Here is a 17,854-nt window from a genome sequence, read left to right on the forward strand (position 1 = left end):
ACCCTGGACTACAAAAGATAATTTGCCACGCCTGTCACACGCGCGTTGGGAAGGCTGCGGACGGTTTCTACGAGTACCTGAAAATAACAACATGAAGTTCAGGGGTGGCGACATGCACAGGCCATACTATGCTAAGTTCTGTTCGATCGTCCAAAGTTCTGGTACAGGAAAATCAAGACTAATGTCCGAGGTCAGTGTTTCATAGCTCATGTTCATATCAGGTCGCTAAAATACCGAATTAGCTCCGGAACAAAGGTGTTATTGTTTTGTACATGACCCTCCGTGATCCAAGTGATCTAGGCTACCCTATGCGAGACCCAGTGCCCGCGCGTATATATGGATGGAAAATACAGGTTGTGCGAATTGAAACCACCTTTGAAGTGCCGAGTGAGAATTAAGCGAGAGATGTCACATAGCTTAAGGTGCTTCAGAGGTGCCTCGAAGTGAAGGTAAAAAAATATAGCTGATGGGGCTGTCAGCCACGTTAAAGACCATCGTGACCGGAATCAGAAAACTGGGAAGGACACAATGAAACACGTGTCAAATTTGAGAGCAAAGTCAAGCTGTCTGCTCTTCGTTTTGGCCAGCTAGAAAAAAAAAGCGCATGGGTGGTGGCGGAATAATTGAATAGTAAAAGGATAGGACTTCAGCACCATACTTCATTTTGTTCGGGGGCTGTCTGTAAACGGTTCACGATCGGCCATATGATTTGGAGTGTATCGAGAGATACTCGATGCGTGGTAACACCAAGGGCTACAAGTTCATTATTATAATCGTGCCTGTTTGAAGATATACAAAGTTAGGTGTAACGGGAAATTTAAGTCGGATAGAGAACGAAAAGACTCCAGAATGCAAGTCAGACTCCTTTGCACGAAGATTCAAGTTTCTAGAATAAATGCCTCTTATTTGCCCGGTGCGCATAGTTCCCTGATCACGTTCTCATCGATCCTCTTCGCAAAGCATATCTCAAATGGAGCAGCATGTATGTTTGCAGTGTCAGAGAATGCAAGCGTGTCAATCTTCGCTCCAGGATTCTCAGAAAGGTGGAAAGCCCACAGAATGAGAGCCGTGGTGATGAAGACCGACCGGTTCGCGACATGTTGACCAGGACACACTCTGATATTTTTAAGTAAGGCATACGAAATGGTCGAGAGTCAAATAATACCACTCACCGGCGGCCAAAGCCAAAAGTAAAGAATCGGAGATCACTGCGCACACGACCTGCATCGTCGATCCAACGCTGGGGATTAAACCTGTGTGGTTCCGGGAAGATTTCAGGGTCATTTGCGATAGCCCTGAAGCACGAGCATCAGACCCAAAGGTGAGGACGAAAATGATTGCCTACTGACCAATGGTTCCCAATCACAGTCGCACCTGCCGGAATGAGGTAGTTCTTCCAAACGATGTCCTTAATCGCGCGATGCGGAAAGCCTGTAGTGCAAGGTGGTCGATCATTATCACGTCATCATAGCTCAAATAAGACGTACCTCCAAGACTGACAGGTCTCCACCTGAGACTCTCGAGCATGAACGCGGTAACCTGCGGCAGCATTTCCTGATCATCAAAAGTCGGCACTAATCAGGTGCTATGTGAGTCAGTAGATGGACAAAGAAAAGGGATAACTTACGCCGCGTACGCCCCACGACGTTATCGAGTTCCTCTTGTACGCGAGCCTGCGCATCTGCATGAGTGGCAGCAGCCATCATCATAATTGTGATTGCAGACGCAGTCTACAACAGTTGTCGAGTGAATACGAGATGCAATGTAAGAGCTCACCGTATCAGAACCGGCCCCAAACATCGCTCCTGCAATGTATGTCAGGTCGTTGTCTTCGAGCTGGTACTGTTTCTGGTGCTCTAACATGAACCTCGCAAATGATGGCCTTGCAGTCCCCTCACGCTTCACAGTGGTGAGCGAGGACGTATATCGTCACAAGAAAACCACGGACCATTTGTCTTCGCACCGCGTCCAACTGCCCATTATAGAGAGCAAGTTCTTCTTTGTGCCATGACTTCAGCTGACTCAGGTAGCCTGGGACGAAACGCAGGATTGGATACGCATCCACAAGATATGCTCCCGGCTTCATAGCTTCACCAAAACGCGCAAGAGCCTTGTTGACGGCAACAACTTCAGGATCTGTATATGAGGTCGGAGTAATTTTTCCATAGGTGAAGGACATGACCACAGAAGCTGAATAACTTAAATGCTCGGATTACCACCTGTACCACGCAAGAAAGAGCTAGTGTTCGCACCGCATGGCATGACCTTGGTGGTTCTTCGAATCATTCAAGACATCTAGAACCAGATTCTTCGCATGTCTCGTCTGGATGGGCTCATATGTCTCCGCAACCTTGGGTTGCAAGCCTGCATGCAAGACCCTGCATTACATTCAGTCTCGCTGATCCCACCTGCTAGAGGCAAGATGTGTACCTGCGCAGCCGGCGGAATCTTTCAGTAGAGCCCTCAAGGAGCGGTCCCAACCCGCCACCCAATGTCTCATGCACTGCAATAGAACGCGGACGGTCGGCAAGAGTTGCTCCCTCTTTTTCCATGATATCCACTGCAGCCTATGATGTGATCTACTTCATGTCTGGCCAGACAATGTGTTGTTTTATACTGACCTGATGACGTCCTATAACTACGAAAATCCGATGGCCTTGTTTGAGCGAGAACACAGGTCCGTATTGTTCTGTCCATCTCGCGAATTGAAACGGCGCACTACGTGAGGGGTCAGATAAGGATCATGTTGGTATCCCTTGGCAATGACTTACTATGACTCTGGCATCGTATTTCCTAACAGCCAACGTCCAGGCGGTCCAGGCGGTAATGGCAACCGTCTTGCGATCTGGTATCGTTGTTTCACTATCCAGACGCTGGCTAAGATAATGATAAGGGTGCATGCGGCAATGATAATCGCCATTGAAATGGTCCGGCTTGCTGATGGTCACGACTCAAATTTCAAACACCCCGCTACTTTGCAACACGTTCAGTACTCAAGAACAAACAGGTGGTGACTTACTGTGATGAGCGACGAGTACGGTGAGATTAGAGTGCATGATTACGCTGACTTATACTTATACAAACACGGATTGAACACCTGCGGCGTGCGCGGATTAATCAAACCTGTGCGAATCATGTGTTGCAGTCTTCCTATAGTATAGGCTAATAACTTGATGACCACCCTGGCGATAAGTTAGTAGTCCTTGGACGTGTGAGTGCGAAGACATTTCGACACCTGAAGATCAAGGTAAATTTCATGTCTTTCTCGATGACCCGTTGCCAGTTGGATTGGAGGACAGTCACCATTACATAATTGGTTGTCGAAGTAAAGTGGGTTACCATTCTAAAAATAGACATTTGTACTCCGAATCTATAATAACCTAATAAATTAATAATTACTAGCCTAATAAAACCGCTGAAACCGGAATGCTGAGCTTAAGCGTGTTATGGACATTCAACAAGGCTCACAATGAACTAGGTCGAGGGGCGTGCAGCCCAGAGACTGAGAAAGCAAGCTGGAATGAGGTGAACGTAACAACAGGCTAGAAACCGAATCTACGTGTTGACCAAGCTATGGAGAGTGTATAGGCGCTGGGTGTGTAGCTCCTGCCCTAGAACCCCCTACTCCATGCACCTTCGCGGAGGATCTTAGAAGAAATGTTGTTGAAGGGGTGAAGGACATGCGTATTTTGGAAGATCAGGTTGTCCGAATCGAATTCACCTATGAAGTGCCGAGTAACAATTGAGCGAGATATGTCACATAGCTTAAGGGGCTTCAGCGTAGGTGCCTCAAAGTGAAAGGAAAAAATTATAGCTGACGGGATTGTCAGCCGCAATAAAGACTCACGTGACCGGAACCATGAGACTGGGAAGCACACAATGAAACCCGTGTCAACTTTGAGAGCAAAGTCAAGTTGTCTGCTCTTCGTTTTGGCCAGCTAGAAAAAGAATGCGCATGGGTGGTGGCCGAATAATTGAATGGTAAAAGGATACCACTTCAGTACCATACTTCATTTTGTCCAGGGGCTGTCTGTAAACGGCTCATGATCAGCCACGCAACTTGGAGTGTATCGAGATATACTTGATGCGTGGTAACACAAAGGGGTGCAAGTTCATTATTATAATCGTGCCTATTTGAAGATATACAAAGTTAGGTGTAACGATGAGCTTGAGTCGGATAGACAACGAAAAAAAACACCAAAACGCAAGACGAACTCCTTTGCACAATGATCCAAGTTTCTAAATAAACGCTTCTTATTTGCCCGGCGCACATAGTTCCCTGATCACGTTCTCATCGATCCTCTTCGCAAAACATATCTCAAACGGAGCAGCATGTACGGTGAAAATGTCCGAAAATGCAAGTGTGTCAATTTTCGCGGCAGGATTCTCAGAAAGGCGAAAAGCCCACAGAAGAAGAGCCGTGTTGACGAAGACCGACCGATTCGCGAGATGTTGACCGGGACACACTCTGACATTTTCAAGTGAGGCATGAGAAATGGTCGAGAGATGAACGATGCCACTCACCGACGGCCAAAGCCATAAGTGAAAAACCGGAGATCACCGCGCACACGACCTGCATCGTCGATCCAACGCTGAGGATTAAACGTCTGAGGTTCTGGAAACACTTCAGGATCGTTTGCGATAGCCCTGAAGCACGAGCGTCAGATCCAAAGGTGAGAAGACGAAAATGATTGCCTACTGACCAATGGTTCCCAATCACAGTCGCACCTGCCGGAATGAGGTAGTTGTTCCAAACGATGTCCTTAATCGCGCGATGCGGAAAGCCTGCAGTGCAAGGTGGTCGATCATTATCAAGTCATTATAGCTCAACTAAGACGTACCTCCAAGAGTGACAGGTCTCCACCTGAGACTCTCGAGTATGAACGCGGTGACCTGCGGCAGCATTTCCTGGTCATCAAAAGTCGGCACTAATCAAGAGCTATGTGAGTCAGTAGATGAACAAAGAAAAGACATAACCTACGCCGCGTACGCCCCACGACGTTATCGAGTTCCTCTTGTACGCGAGCCTGCGCATCTGTATGGGTGGCAGCAGCCATCATCATAATTGTGATTGCGGACGCAGTCTACAACAGTTATCGGTGAAGACGCGATGCAATGTAAGAACCTACCGTATCAGAACCGGCCGCAAATATCTCACCTGCAAGGTATCCCAGTCCCTTATCTTCGAGCTGATACTGTGTCTGGTGCTCTAATATGAACCTCGCAAAGGATGGACTTGCAGTTCCCTCACGCTTCACAGTGGTGAGCGAGCATATCTACCATCACAAGCAAATCAACACGAACCATCTTTCTTCGCACTGCGTCTAACTGCCCGTCATAGAAAGCAAGCTCTTCTTTGTGCCATGCCTTCAGCTCACTCAGGTAGCCTGGGACGAAACGCAGGATTGGATACGCATTCACAAGATATGCTCCCGGCTTGATAGTTTGACCAAAACGCGCAGAAAACCTGTTGATGGAAACGACCTCAGGATCTGTATATGAAGTCGGAGTAATCTTTCCGTAGGTGAAGGACATGATCACGGAAGCTGAATAACTAAAATCCTCGGATCAACACCTGTACCGCGAACATGAGCTGGTGTTCGTACCGCATGGCATGTCTCTGGTGGTTCTTCGGATCATTTAAGACATCTAGAACCAGATTCTTCGCATGCCTGGTCTGCATGGGCTCGTAGGTCTCCGCAACCTTAGGTTGCAAGTTTGCATGCAAGACCCTGCTTTACATTTAGCCTCGCTGATCGCACCTAGTAGAGACAGGATTTGTACCTGCGCATCCGGCGCAATCTCTCATTATTGTCCTTAAGGGACATCCTGAACCCGCCAGACAACGTTTCTTGCACCGCAATAGAACGTGGGCGGTCGGCAACGTTTGCTCCTTCTTTTTCCATGATATCCACTGCAGCCTGTGACGTGATCCATTTCATGCCTGGCTAGACAATAAGATGTTTTATGCTGACCTGATGACGTCCTATAACTACGAAAATCCGATGGCCTTGTTTGAGCGAGAACACAGGTCCGTATTGTTCTGTCCATCTCGCGAATTGAAACGGCGCGCTGCGTGAGTGGTTAGATAGAGATATGTTGGTGTTTCTTGACGATGACTTACTATGACTTTGGCATCGTATTTCCTAATAGCCAACGTACAGGCGGTCCAGGGGGTAATGGCAACCGTCTTGCGGCCTGGTATCGTTGTTTCGCTGTCCAGACGCTGGCTAAGATAATGATAAGGGTGCATGCGGCAATGATAATCGCCATTGAAACGGTCCGGCTTTCTGATAGTCACGATTCAGACACCCCGCTACTTTGCAACGCGTCAAGTACTCCAGAACACAAAGGTGGTGACTTGATGTGATGAGCGACGGGTACGGTGAGATCAGAGTGCGTGATTACGCTGACTTCTACATATTATAAGAACGGAGCGATTTCCAATATGGTGTCGACGCCATGTCCGCGCTCCACTCGAGCCCCTTTGAGGCTCCACTGTGACCACTGACCGTCATCATTCGAGTGCTCCGAGTCCTGCTCTCCAGCGTCATAGACCGTGCAAAGTTCTTGTGCAAATCACGTATTGCGGTCTTCCTATAATGTAGCAACCTGATGTGACCACCCTGGTGATAAGTTAGTGGACACGCGTGTTCCAAGACATTTTGAAGATTAAGGTAGATCTTCATGTCGTTCTTGATGACCCGTTGGATTGCTCGTGCGACAGGACCGTCGACTATTCCATAATTAGGTTTACAAAACATTCAGTATTAAGTAATGGAGCTCGTTAACTATTATTCCAAAAATAGAACTTCTGTCCGGCATCAGTGATATGGTTGAAAGCGCCCATGCGGCACATGCTCGTCATGACCACAACCTCCATATCTTACATCCTGCCCTACCAGAAAAACAATAGTCTGGGGACTGGAATGACCATCCTCATCCTAGCGAATTCGTTGGCTGTGCGTGACCCACTTCTGGTGCTGAAACGTTATGTTGCGTTCCATGATAGTGCCTTTCCATTTCGCCCTGCGCCGTGGTTGACAAGCGCGGGATCGGTGCCAACACGTGGTTGGTTCTTGCGACGGCTGAGGGAACACTGCGGGTCTCGTATGTCGGGTCACTCGATGAGGGCTGGTGGAGTGACTGCTCTAGCTATCGCAGGAATGACCCCAGACCTGATTCAAGCAGCAGGGTGTTGGTCTTCTGAAGAGTTCAGGAAATATGTGCATCAACACGCATTCTTGCTAAACGCTCTCCTCCGTGGCTCTGCTCGCGCGCCTATGCACCCGAGGACTTGACACTCGGGCATGTCACACTCAGCTGGCGCAGGTTCATCCTCAGACATGGCACGGACTTGACACGGCGCTCGCAAAAGCTCATGCAGCTTCAGACTCACTCTCTTTCGGCTTCTTTCGCTATCAATTTTGTACAGGTTGTAAAAGGCATCAAGACCACAAAAAAAAGAAAAACATTGTAATTTTTTTAGCCCTTTAGCGTGTTTCATCGTGCCTTCGTCACTTACATCCTTTTCCTTTCGTCTTAGAAATAGTCTCATTACTCATTCGAGCGCATCTCATCGAGCCTCGAGTCTACTTCACATTATGCTACAGTGTCTTGTATTTCGGTCTCTTGATTCGCAATCAAACTTTCCCGAGTCCCCCAAGCATGAAGCTAGGGGACTCCGCTTGCCTAATCACTATGAGACCTTGGCGTAAAACTAGGGGTTCGCTGTGCGAACTTATGACCTTGCTCTGGAGAATTTTTAATTCGTGGGAATCGGCCTTGTCGACCTCTTCCAACACTCGTCGTTTTCGGACCCCAAAATCTGCGTGACGGCAGTCCTAAGTCTGCTTGTTTTTCGTTTTCACTGCGATAAGTCATTTTTTTTCAGCCAATTAATAGGTTGGCCTTTAGCATATTCGATGTCGTCTTCAGCTTGGTCCTAATATTGCCTTTTGAGCATGTTCGATAAGCCGATTAAAACATCATAACAGCACGCAAAATGTACGAAAGTTCAACAAATCCAAATAGACCAATGCGGCTTCACGCGCTCTACCATCCTCACTATATCATCCCGTGATTTTTGCATCTGCTGAAATGTTTTGTATTCCAGATCTGGGCACCATGCGATTGCTCTTGCACTCGAACATAACTGGGAGGCTCTTCATCGCGTGACACTCTTTGAAGTTTGACTCCCAACTTCAACTACATACGCATGAAATGGCGACCGAAAGAGATCCGTTGATCTCAAATGGAACACAAGATCATTGTCCACCTGGCCCTCGAGACATTTCAAGGTCGACACGTTACAAAATTTTGGTTGGTCTGTGGTCTAGGTGCCCAACCTACAATTAGATCCAAAGTCAGCGAGTGGTTCATCGACCGTTCGAAATACATCCCTCTTCGACGCTGCACTTCAGGTATCCGAGTTATAGTATTCAGCGCTTACTCTTCCGGGCGAGCAGAATCGAAGCACTCGAGTGCTACCGATCGTCCATATCCTCTCTCTTGTTCTCGTTCTCCTCCTTGTCTTCTTCCCTTCTCCTGCTCTCGTCCATCGTCCGTATTCGTCTGAGCCACATCAGCAGTTGCTGACGTGTGCTGGGCGTTTGCGCATGGTATTCATGGTTTTGGGAACAGCATGGTGGAGCTCGGACATCAATTACATGGCCGCGGCTTGCATGGGCCTAAGCCCCGGCTTTGGGCCGGCTTGGGCTCACGGCTCAGGCTTGAAATCTAGCGAACCTAAACCCCCCCCCCCCAAGCCGAGCCTAAGCCGGGCCGGAACATCACTAATTTAAAATTGTATCATGACATCGAGATCGAGCTCAGAGTTTGACTGTACTAGGGTTCGGCGTTGCCGAATTTAACCTTGCTTGTCTGCACTCTTACTAAGCAGATACACGCAGATACGCGCAGGCTGCTATATTCTCTTGTATTGCTTCGTACAGTGCTACGTTGTGCTACATGTTTGTCGATAATTGGCTGTGCATGATACTGTTCGGCGTTGGTTGCGAATTTATATGCATGTATACAACCAGCTAACCTGTTTAGACTGGATTGTGATTGTAGAAACAAAGCCGTATACAGTTTATTGATATTTATTATTGTTTATTATTGGCAGAAAATCCCACACACATTGTCACATGCCATATGACCTTGCAAGCAAGGTGATTTCATCGAGACCAAGTTCTGAGTAGCTAATTGGATACTTTATGAAGTAGTTTTGTGTATTCATATTGACGCAGTTCTATCATTTTCGATTATTGCACAGCATGATGTTCATGTCAGGTGACTGACAGATTATCTGCCATCCGACATGACCTTGCTCCGCAAGGTAATTGATTCAACACCTGAAACAAGGTGGAATAAGAGTCTGTGACAGATTCCAATCAAATTGAGGGATAAATTCTTAGTATGGAATACAATATGGTCTACATCAAAATTCATGATCAAGGCCTGAAAGGTCTACAGTCAAGGATGGGTCGATGACCCAGGATGGCTCTATGAATCATTTTCTACATAACATCATGATTATACACTTGTACACATTCAACACACCTCATTCCCCTGCTAAATACACGTCTCTTGGACTCTTAAAAACCGTGTCAACTTTGAGAGCAAAGCCAAGCTGTCTGCTCTTCGTTTTGGCCAGCTAGAAAAAGAAAGCGCATCATGGGGTGGTGGCAGAATAATTGAATGGTAAAAGGATACCACTTCAGCACCATACTTCATTTTGTTCGGGGGCTGTCTGTAAACGGTTCACGATCACCCATACGATTTGGAGTGTATCGAGAGATACTCGATGCGTGGTAACACCAAGGGCTACAAGTTCATTATTATAATCGTGCCTGTTTGAAGATATACAAAGTTAGGTGTAACGGAAAATTTGAGTCGGTTAGAGAACGAAAAGACTCCAGAATGCAAGACAGACTCCTTTGCACGAAGATTCAAGTTTCTAGAATAAATGCCTCTTATTTGCCCGGTGCGCATAGTTCCCTGATCACGTTCTCATCGATCCTCTTCGCAAAGCATATTTCAAACGGAGCAGCATGTATGTTTGCAGTGTCAGAGAATGCAAGCGTGTCAATCTTCGCTCCAGGATTCTCCGAAAGGCGGAAAGCCCACAGAATGAGAGCCGTGGTGATGAAGACCGACCGATTCGCGACATGTTGACCAGGACAGACTCTGATATTTTCAAGTAAGGCATACGAAATGGTCGAGAGTCAAATAATACCACTCACCGGCGGCCAAAGCCAAAAGTAAAGAATCGGAGATCACTGCGCACACGACCTGCATCGTCGATCCAACGCTGAGGATTAAACCTGTGTGGTTCCGGGAAGATTTCAGGGTCGTTTGCGATAGCCCTGAAGCACGAGCGTCAGACCCAAAGGTGAGAGGACGAAAATGATTGCCTACTGACCAATGGTTCCCAATCACAGTCGCACCTGCCGGAATGAGGTAGTTCTTCCAAACGATGTCCTTAATCGCGCGATGCGGAAAGCCTGTAGTGCAAGGTGGTCGATCATTATCACGTCATTATAGCTCAACTAAGACGTACCTCCAAGACTGACAGGTCTCCACCTAAGACTCTCGAGCATGAATGCGGTAACCTGCGGCAGCATTTCCTGGTCATCAAAAGTCGGCACTAATCAGGAGCTATGTGAGTCAGTAGATGAACAAAGAAAAGGGATAACCTACGCCGCATACGCCCCACGACGTTATCGAGTTCCTCTTGTACGCGAGCCTGCGCATCTGCATGAGTGGCAGCAGCCATCATCATAATTGTGATTGCAGACGCAGTCTACAACAGTTGTCGAGTGAATACGAGATGCAATGTAAGAGCTCACCGTATCAGAACCGGCCCCAAACATCGTTCCTGCAATGTATGTCAGGTCGTTGTCTTCGAGCTGGTACTGTTTCTGGTGCTCTAACATGAACCTCGCAAAGGATGGCCTTGCAGTCCCCTCACGCTTCACAGTGGTGAGCGAGGACGTATATCGTCACAAGAAAACCACGGACCATTTGTCTTCGCACCGCGTCCAACTGCTCGTTAAGAAGAGCGAGTTCTTCTTTGTGCCATGACTTCAGCTGACTCAGGTAGCCTGGGACGAAACGCAGGATTGGATACGCATCCACAAGATATGCTCCCGGCTTCATAGCTTCACCAAAACGCGCAAGAACCTTATTGATGGCAACAACTTCAGGATCTGTATATGAGGTCGGAGTAATTTTTCCATAGGTGAAGGACATGACCACAGAAGCTGAATAACTTAAATGCTCGGATTACCACCTGTACTACGCAAGAAAGAGCTAGTGTTCGCACCGCATGGCATGACCTTGGTGGTTCTTTGGATCATTCAAGACATCTAGAACCAGATTCTTCGCATGTTTCGTCTGGATGGGCTCATAAGTCTCCGCAACCTTGGGTTGCAAGCCTGCATGCAAGACCCTGCTTTACATTCAGTCTCGCTGATCGCACCTGGTGGAAACAAGATGTGTACCTGCGCAGCCGGCGGAATCTTTCAGTAGAGCCCTCAAGGAGCGGTCCCAACCCGCCACCCAATGTCTCATGCACTGCAATAGAACGCGGACGGTCGGCAAGAGTTGCTCCCTCTTTTTCCATGATATCCACTGCAGCCTATGATGTGATCTTCTTCATGTCTGGCCAGACAATGTGTTATTTTATACTGACCTGATGACGTCCTATCACTACGAAAATCCTATGGCCTTGTTTGAGCGAGAACACAGGTCCGTATTGCTCTGTCCATCTCGCGAATTGAAATGGCACACTGCGTAAGGGGTTAGATAGAGATCACAGCGATGTCCCTTGACAAAGACTTACTATGACTCTGGCATCGTATTTCCTAACAGCCAACGTCCAGGCGGTCCAGGCGGTAATGGCAACCGTCTTGCAACCTGGTATCGTTGTTTTACTATCCAGACGCTGGCTAAGATAATGATAAGGGTGCATGCAATGATAATCGCCATTGAAACGGTCCGGCTTTCTGATAGTCACGATTCAGACACCCCGCTACTTTGCAACACGTTCAGTACTCGAGAACAGACAGGTAGTGACTTACTGTGATGAGCGACGAGTACGGTGAGATTAGAGTGCATGATTAATCATTACGCTGACTTATACTTATACAAACATGGATTGAACACCTGCGGCGTGCGCGGATTAATTAAACCTGTGCGAATCATGTATTGCAAATTGTCGGAACTTCTTTTACGGCATTTTGATTGTAATGGCCTGGCCTGATTCTGATCAGATTCTGATTCAACAGTCAGCATTTTGATGACCATTATAAGTGCATTACGACCGACATTTCCCACAGGTTCGTGTCGCATTATTTGCTGTACTTGTAGCGCACCTGCGATGCATTCTTGCTACAATTGTAGCGCTCTTCCCTCCCCTGCAGTACTGCGTCCTGATGCATGCATGATGCATCCCCTCCTCTGCAGTGCCTGTGTCCTGTGTGATGCATCCCTCTCTCTTGTTTATGCATTCGTCTCGCTGATGTATTCCCCGCAGCTAATGCATTCCCCGCCGCTGATGCATTCCCCGCCGCTGATGCATTCCCCGCCGCTGATGCCCTCTCGCTTCGGATGCATTCCACACTGCCCGCCCTTCATACATTCCCCATGATGCATCCCGCCCTTTGCATTCCACCCTTCAATACCGTCACAATTCCTCCCTCCCGCCCTTACGGCGTGTTGCGGATAGTACGCAGTGTATTGCAAAATATGTAACTACTGATATACTCAATCTACATCCATGATATTCTCAGACTGGGCCAGGGTCTCCGCCCAACGTGCTTCAAATGAAGCTGCCAGTTCTCGGCGTAAGTGGGCCTGACGCTCTGCATATGCCACGCACCCATCCTGATGTTCCATGCTGGTTGGTATAACACCATCTTGTCTTTCATCCCAGCGCGCTGCCTCCCACATCAGAAAAGCCACTATGTGTCGCATTTCTTCTCGCAAGAGTTCCACTTCTTCCCCCCAACGCATTGCACGAGCCCTTGCCTTGCACCACTCGATCCGCATGTCTGCAGCACCGTCAGTTAGCAAGAATAATTTTGTTATATCGTGCGTACCTTCTAAAGCCCCGTTGTCGTCCTTTTCACTTGCTCCTAAGTTATACTTATACGGACACCAACCGACCACCTGCCACGCCGATTAATCAAACCTGTGCGAATCACGTATGGCAGTCTTCCTATAGTATAGGCTAATGACTTGATGACCACCCTGACGATAAGTTAGTAGTCCTTGGACGTGCGAATGCGAAGACATTTCGACACCTGAAGATCGAGGTAAATTTTCATGTTGTGTTACCTCATCAGTAAAACCGCTGAAATGCTTAGCTTAAGCGTGTTATGGACATTCAACAAGGCTTACAATGAACTAGGCCGAGGGGTGTGCAGCCCAGAGACTGAGCAAGCAAGCTGGAATGAGGTGAAGCTACGCAACAACAGGCTAAAAACTCAATCTACGCGTGAACTAAGCTATGGAGAGGGCCGAGTGTACAGGCGCTTGGTGTGCAGCTCCTGCCCTAGAACCCCCTACTCCATGCACCTTCGCGGAGGTTCGTAGAAGAAAAGTTGTTGAAGGGGTGAGGGACATGCGTGTTCTGGAAGATCAGGTTGTCCGGATCGAATTCACCTTTGAAGTGCCGAGTAAGAATTGGGCGAGATATGTCACATAGCTTAAGGTGCTTCGGCGCAGGCGCCTCAAAGTGAAGGGAAAAAATTATAGCTAATGGGACTGTCAGCCGCGTTAAAGACTACCATGACCGGAACCATGAGACTGGGAAGTACACAATGAAACCCGTGTTAACTTTGAGAGCAAAGGTCAAGTTGTCTGCTCTTCGTTTTGGCCAGCTAGAAAAAGAAAGCGCATGGGCGGTGGCCGAATAATTGAGTGGTAAAAGGATACCACTTCAGCACCATACTTCATTTTGTCCAGGGGCTGTCTGTAAACGGCTTATGAGCAGCCACGCAACTTGGAGTGTATCGAGATATACTTGATGCGTGGTAACACAAAGGGGTGCAAGTTCATTGTTATAATCGTGCCTGTTTGAAGACATACAAAGTTAGGTGTAACGACGAGCTTGAGTCGGACTGACAACGAAAAGACTACAAACACAAGACGAACTCCTTTGCACAAAGATCCAAGTTTCTAGAATAAATGCCTCTTATTTGCCGGGTGCGCATAGTTCCCTGATCACGTTCTCGTCGATCCTCTTCTCAAAACATATCTCAAACGGAGCAGCATGTATGGTGAAAGTGTCCGAGAATGCAAGCGTGTCAATCTTCGCTCCAGGATTCTCAGAAAGGCGAAAAGCCCACAGAATAAGAGCCGTGTTGATGAAGACCGACCGATTCGCGAGAGGTTGACCGGGACACACTCTGATATTTTCAAGTAAGCCATAAGAAATGGTCGAGATATGAACGATGCCACTCACCGACGGCCAAAGCCAAAAGTAAAAAACCGGAGATCACTGCGCACGCGACCTGCATCGTCGATCCAACGCTGAGGATTAAACGTCTGAGGTTCTGGAAACACTTCAGGATCGTTTGCGATAGCCCTGAATCACGAGCGTCAGATCCAAAGGTGAGAGGACGAAAATGATTGCCTACTGACCAATGGTTCCCAATCACAGTCGCACCTGCCGGAATGAGATAGTTCTTCCAAATGATGTCCTTACTCGTGCGATGCGCAGAGCCTGTGGTGCAAGGTGGTCGTTCATTATCCCATCATCACAACTCAAATAAGACGTACCTCCAAGATTGACAGGTCTCCACCTGAGACTCTCGAGCATGAACGCGGTAACTTGCGGCAGCATTTCCTGATCAGCAAATGTCGGGACTAATCAGGAGCTGTCTCGGTCAGTAGACGAACAAACAAAATGCATGACCTACGACGCGTACGCCCCACCACGTTATCGAGTTCCTCTTGTACGCGAGCCTGCGCATCTGCATGAGTGGCAGCAGCCATCATCATAATTGTGATTGCGGACGCAGTCTACAACAGTTGTCGAGTGAAGACGCGATGCAATGTAAGAACTTACCGTAGCAGAACCAGCCCCGAATATCACACCTGCAAGGTATCCCAGTCCCTTATCTTCGAGCTGGTACTGTTTCTGGTGCTCTAATATGAACCTTGCAAAGGATGGACTTGCAGTTCCCTCACGCTTTACAGTGGTGAGCGAGCATATCTATCATCACAAGCAAATCATCACGAACCATCTGTCTTCGCACCACGTCTAATTGCCCGTCATAGAAAGCAAGTTCTTCTTTGTGCCATGCCTTCAGCTCACTCAGGTAGCCTGGGACGAAACGCAGCATTGGATACGCATCCACGAGATATGCTCCCGGCTTCATAGCTTGACCAAAACGCGCAGAAAACATGTTGATGGAAACGACTTCAGGATCTGTATATGAAGTCGGAGTAATTTTTCCATAGGTGAAGGACATGATCACGGAAGCTGAATAACTAAAATCCTCGGATCAACACCTGTACCGCGAGTATGAGCTGGTGTTCGTACCGCATGACATGTCTCTGGTGGTTCTTCGGATCATCTAAGATATCTAGAACCAGATTCTTCGCATGCCCGGTCTGCATGGGCTCATAAGTCTCCGCAACCTTAGGTTGCAAATTTGCATGCAAGACTCTGCTTTACATTTAGTCTCGCTGATCACACCTAGTAGAGACAGGATGTGTACCTGCGCATCCGGCGCCATCTCTCATTACTGTCCTCAAGGTGCATTCTGAACCCGCCAGACAACGTCTCTTGCACCGCAATAGAACGTGGGCGGTCGGCAACGTTTGCTCCTTCTTTTTCCATGATATCCACTGCAGCCTGTGACGTGATCCACTTCATGTCTGGCTAGACAATGTATTGTTTTATGCTGACCTGATGACGTCCTATAACTACGAAAATCCTATGGCCTTGCTTGAGCGAGAACACAGGTCCGTATTGTTCTGTCCATCTCGCGAATTGAAACGGCGCGCTGCATGGGGGGTTAGATAGAGATCATGTTGGTGTCCTGACAGTGACTTACTATGACTTTGGCATCGTATTTCCTAATAGCCAACGTCCAGGCGGTCCAGGTGGTAATGGCAACCGTCTTGCGGCCTGGTATCGTTGTTTCGCTGTCCAGACGCTGGCTAAGATAATGATAAGGGTGCATGCGGCAATGATAATCGCCATTGAAACGGTCCGGCTTTCTGATAGTCACGATTCAGACACCCCGCTACTTTGCAACACGCCAAGTACTCCAGAACATAAAGGTGGCGACTTAATGTGATGAGCGACGGGTACGGTGAGATCAGAGTGCATGATTACGCTGACTTATACTTATACAAACATGGATTGAACACCTGCGGCGTGCGCGGATAAATCGGCCCTGTGCAAATCACGTATTGCGGTCTTCCTATAATATAGCAACCTGATGTGACCACCCTGGTGATAAGTTAGTGGACGCGCGTGTTCCAAGACATTTTGAAGATTAAGGTAGATCTTCATGTCGTTCTCGAATCTCTGGATTGGAGCAAGAGGTGGGCAAAAGTAAAATTCCGGATAAGGAGCGTCACTTTACATAAGCTTTGAAACTGTAATATACAGCCACTTTCCATCCAGTGAGTTACACGATAGCGGCGCAGGAAGTTGATAAAATCCTTTGCTGACTACTGAGAAGGGGGCATTTTTGATACTGTAGAATACTTCTAGATAGTCGATCTAATAAGAAACGCGTGTCGAAGGCCGCTGTCCTCTAAATCCAGGATTTTAGATGTCATGACTCGACATGAGTGATATCATGTGATCACCGCTGTCACTCCATCGGATATCGAAACCTTTCCGTATCGTCTGTCAGATGGTAAGCTTCGAGTTTTTATCTAAACGCACTCCAAGTTGTTAACTATCCTTAGGTACTCATGATATTGTTTCACGCGAAGTCAGTGTTCAACTTATGGCATCTGAGTATAGGCTAAGAAATTGACCACCCTGGCGATAAGTTAATAGTCCTTGGACGCGTGTACCCTGTTATCAGTCGGACCTTACTCGGTTCTTTCGAGTTTCTCCAAACCCTGCACAGACAAAGTCCGAACACCCTCACGGTCATTCACAACGAAAAGACCCCAGGCTCTGCTCATCATGTTCGCTTCAGCTTAATGCTGCAATTATTATCGAGCGGTATACAACGAACTATTGGAGTTCACGTCGACGGTCAAACGGGAGGCACGAAGGCTATACGAAGGTGCGAATATCTCAGTATTGTACAGTATGCTGCGCTGGCCATAGACATGGCTCCGGTACTCCTCTTATGTCTGGGCGAAGGGCATTAGTAAGTGTGCAGGATGGTACTGGTGTGATTCTTTGGGGCGCTGGTTACTGTAGTGCATCCTGGTGTCCACGCCATTTCCTTTGTACCCCTTTATTCAAAAATACCGTGTTTATAGACTCCTTGCCTTTGAAATTTGAGCCTTCGCGTGCGTCGTCCCTCCCATATGCATTTGCGTCATCGTCTATGTCACCGAATTATCTCGTTCACGAGCTATGCAAATGAGTATATCATCCCAGCACTCAATGCCATCCTCATTCTCTCTGCCAAGAAAAAATCGACGAGTTACGCAAGTTGGTATATCCTCGCATTCGATTCTTGCTCTATATCAAGACGAGTTACACAAATTAGTATCCTTGTATTCAATTCTTGCTCTGCGCCAAGAAAAAATAGACGAGTTATGCAAATTAGTAAGTCGTGCACATTTACCTATCTATTCCACTACTCAAAAATTCCCCAATGCCCTGCTTAGACTGCTGTACATGCTAATACAAGCCCAT

The 17,854-nt window shown here is 47.6% G+C and overlaps 5 protein-coding genes across 5 annotated transcripts; 1 reads left to right on the top strand and 4 right to left on the bottom strand.

The window, feature by feature from the left end:
- Positions 1–687: 687 nt before the first annotated feature.
- F5147DRAFT_839404 (cytochrome P450) lies at positions 688–3,057 on the bottom strand. The gene is made up of 11 exons (XM_041444214.1): positions 2,772–3,057; positions 2,622–2,718; positions 2,431–2,567; positions 2,253–2,378; positions 1,949–2,198; positions 1,777–1,899; positions 1,628–1,730; positions 1,488–1,574; positions 1,350–1,431; positions 1,173–1,295; positions 688–1,116 (listed from the first exon to the last, which is right to left on the bottom strand). The coding sequence occupies exons 1-11, from the start codon at positions 2,918–2,920 to the stop codon at positions 903–905; spliced, it is 1,491 nt and encodes a 496-aa protein (XP_041289248.1). The 5' UTR covers positions 2,921–3,057; the 3' UTR covers positions 688–902.
- A 1,197-nt stretch (positions 3,058–4,254) lies between these two features.
- Positions 4,255–6,273, bottom strand: F5147DRAFT_777297 (cytochrome P450; the record flags this gene model as incomplete). Its single annotated transcript, XM_041441961.1, has 11 exons — positions 4,255–4,468; positions 4,525–4,647; positions 4,704–4,785; positions 4,842–4,928; positions 4,982–5,084; positions 5,130–5,252; positions 5,305–5,554; positions 5,607–5,732; positions 5,785–5,921; positions 5,976–6,072; positions 6,125–6,273. 11 exons carry the CDS (start codon positions 6,271–6,273, stop codon positions 4,255–4,257), a joined length of 1,491 nt encoding a protein of 496 aa, XP_041289249.1.
- Positions 6,274–6,835: 562 nt separating this feature from the next.
- Positions 6,836–7,699, top strand: F5147DRAFT_711961 (uncharacterized protein). Its single transcript, XM_041438337.1, has one exon. The coding sequence runs from the start codon at positions 6,849–6,851 to the stop codon at positions 7,299–7,301; it is 453 nt and encodes a 150-aa protein (XP_041289250.1). The 5' UTR covers positions 6,836–6,848; the 3' UTR covers positions 7,302–7,699.
- Positions 7,700–9,831: 2,132 nt separating this feature from the next.
- On the bottom strand, positions 9,832–11,994 carry F5147DRAFT_814050 (cytochrome P450; the record flags this gene model as incomplete). The annotated part of the gene is made up of 11 exons (XM_041443510.1): positions 9,832–10,191; positions 10,248–10,370; positions 10,427–10,508; positions 10,565–10,651; positions 10,705–10,807; positions 10,854–10,976; positions 11,026–11,275; positions 11,330–11,455; positions 11,508–11,644; positions 11,699–11,795; positions 11,849–11,994. The coding sequence occupies 11 exons, from the start codon at positions 11,992–11,994 to the stop codon at positions 9,978–9,980; spliced, it is 1,488 nt and encodes a 495-aa protein (XP_041289251.1). The 3' UTR covers positions 9,832–9,977.
- A 777-nt stretch (positions 11,995–12,771) lies between these two features.
- Positions 12,772–16,222, bottom strand: F5147DRAFT_777300 (cytochrome P450; the record flags this gene model as incomplete). Its single annotated transcript, XM_041441962.1, has 13 exons — positions 12,772–13,058; positions 13,107–13,176; positions 14,237–14,417; positions 14,474–14,596; positions 14,653–14,734; positions 14,791–14,877; positions 14,940–15,033; positions 15,080–15,202; positions 15,255–15,504; positions 15,557–15,682; positions 15,735–15,871; positions 15,926–16,022; positions 16,074–16,222. The coding sequence occupies 13 exons, from the start codon at positions 16,220–16,222 to the stop codon at positions 12,772–12,774; spliced, it is 1,806 nt and encodes a 601-aa protein (XP_041289252.1).
- Between the last annotated feature and the right edge of the window lie 1,632 nt (positions 16,223–17,854).

The sequence above is a fragment of the Suillus discolor genome (genome assembly GCF_016758755.1).
Source record: "Suillus discolor strain FC423 chromosome Unknown F5147scaffold_57, whole genome shotgun sequence".
In the NCBI taxonomy this organism is placed as follows: domain Eukaryota; kingdom Fungi; phylum Basidiomycota; class Agaricomycetes; order Boletales; family Suillaceae; genus Suillus; species Suillus discolor.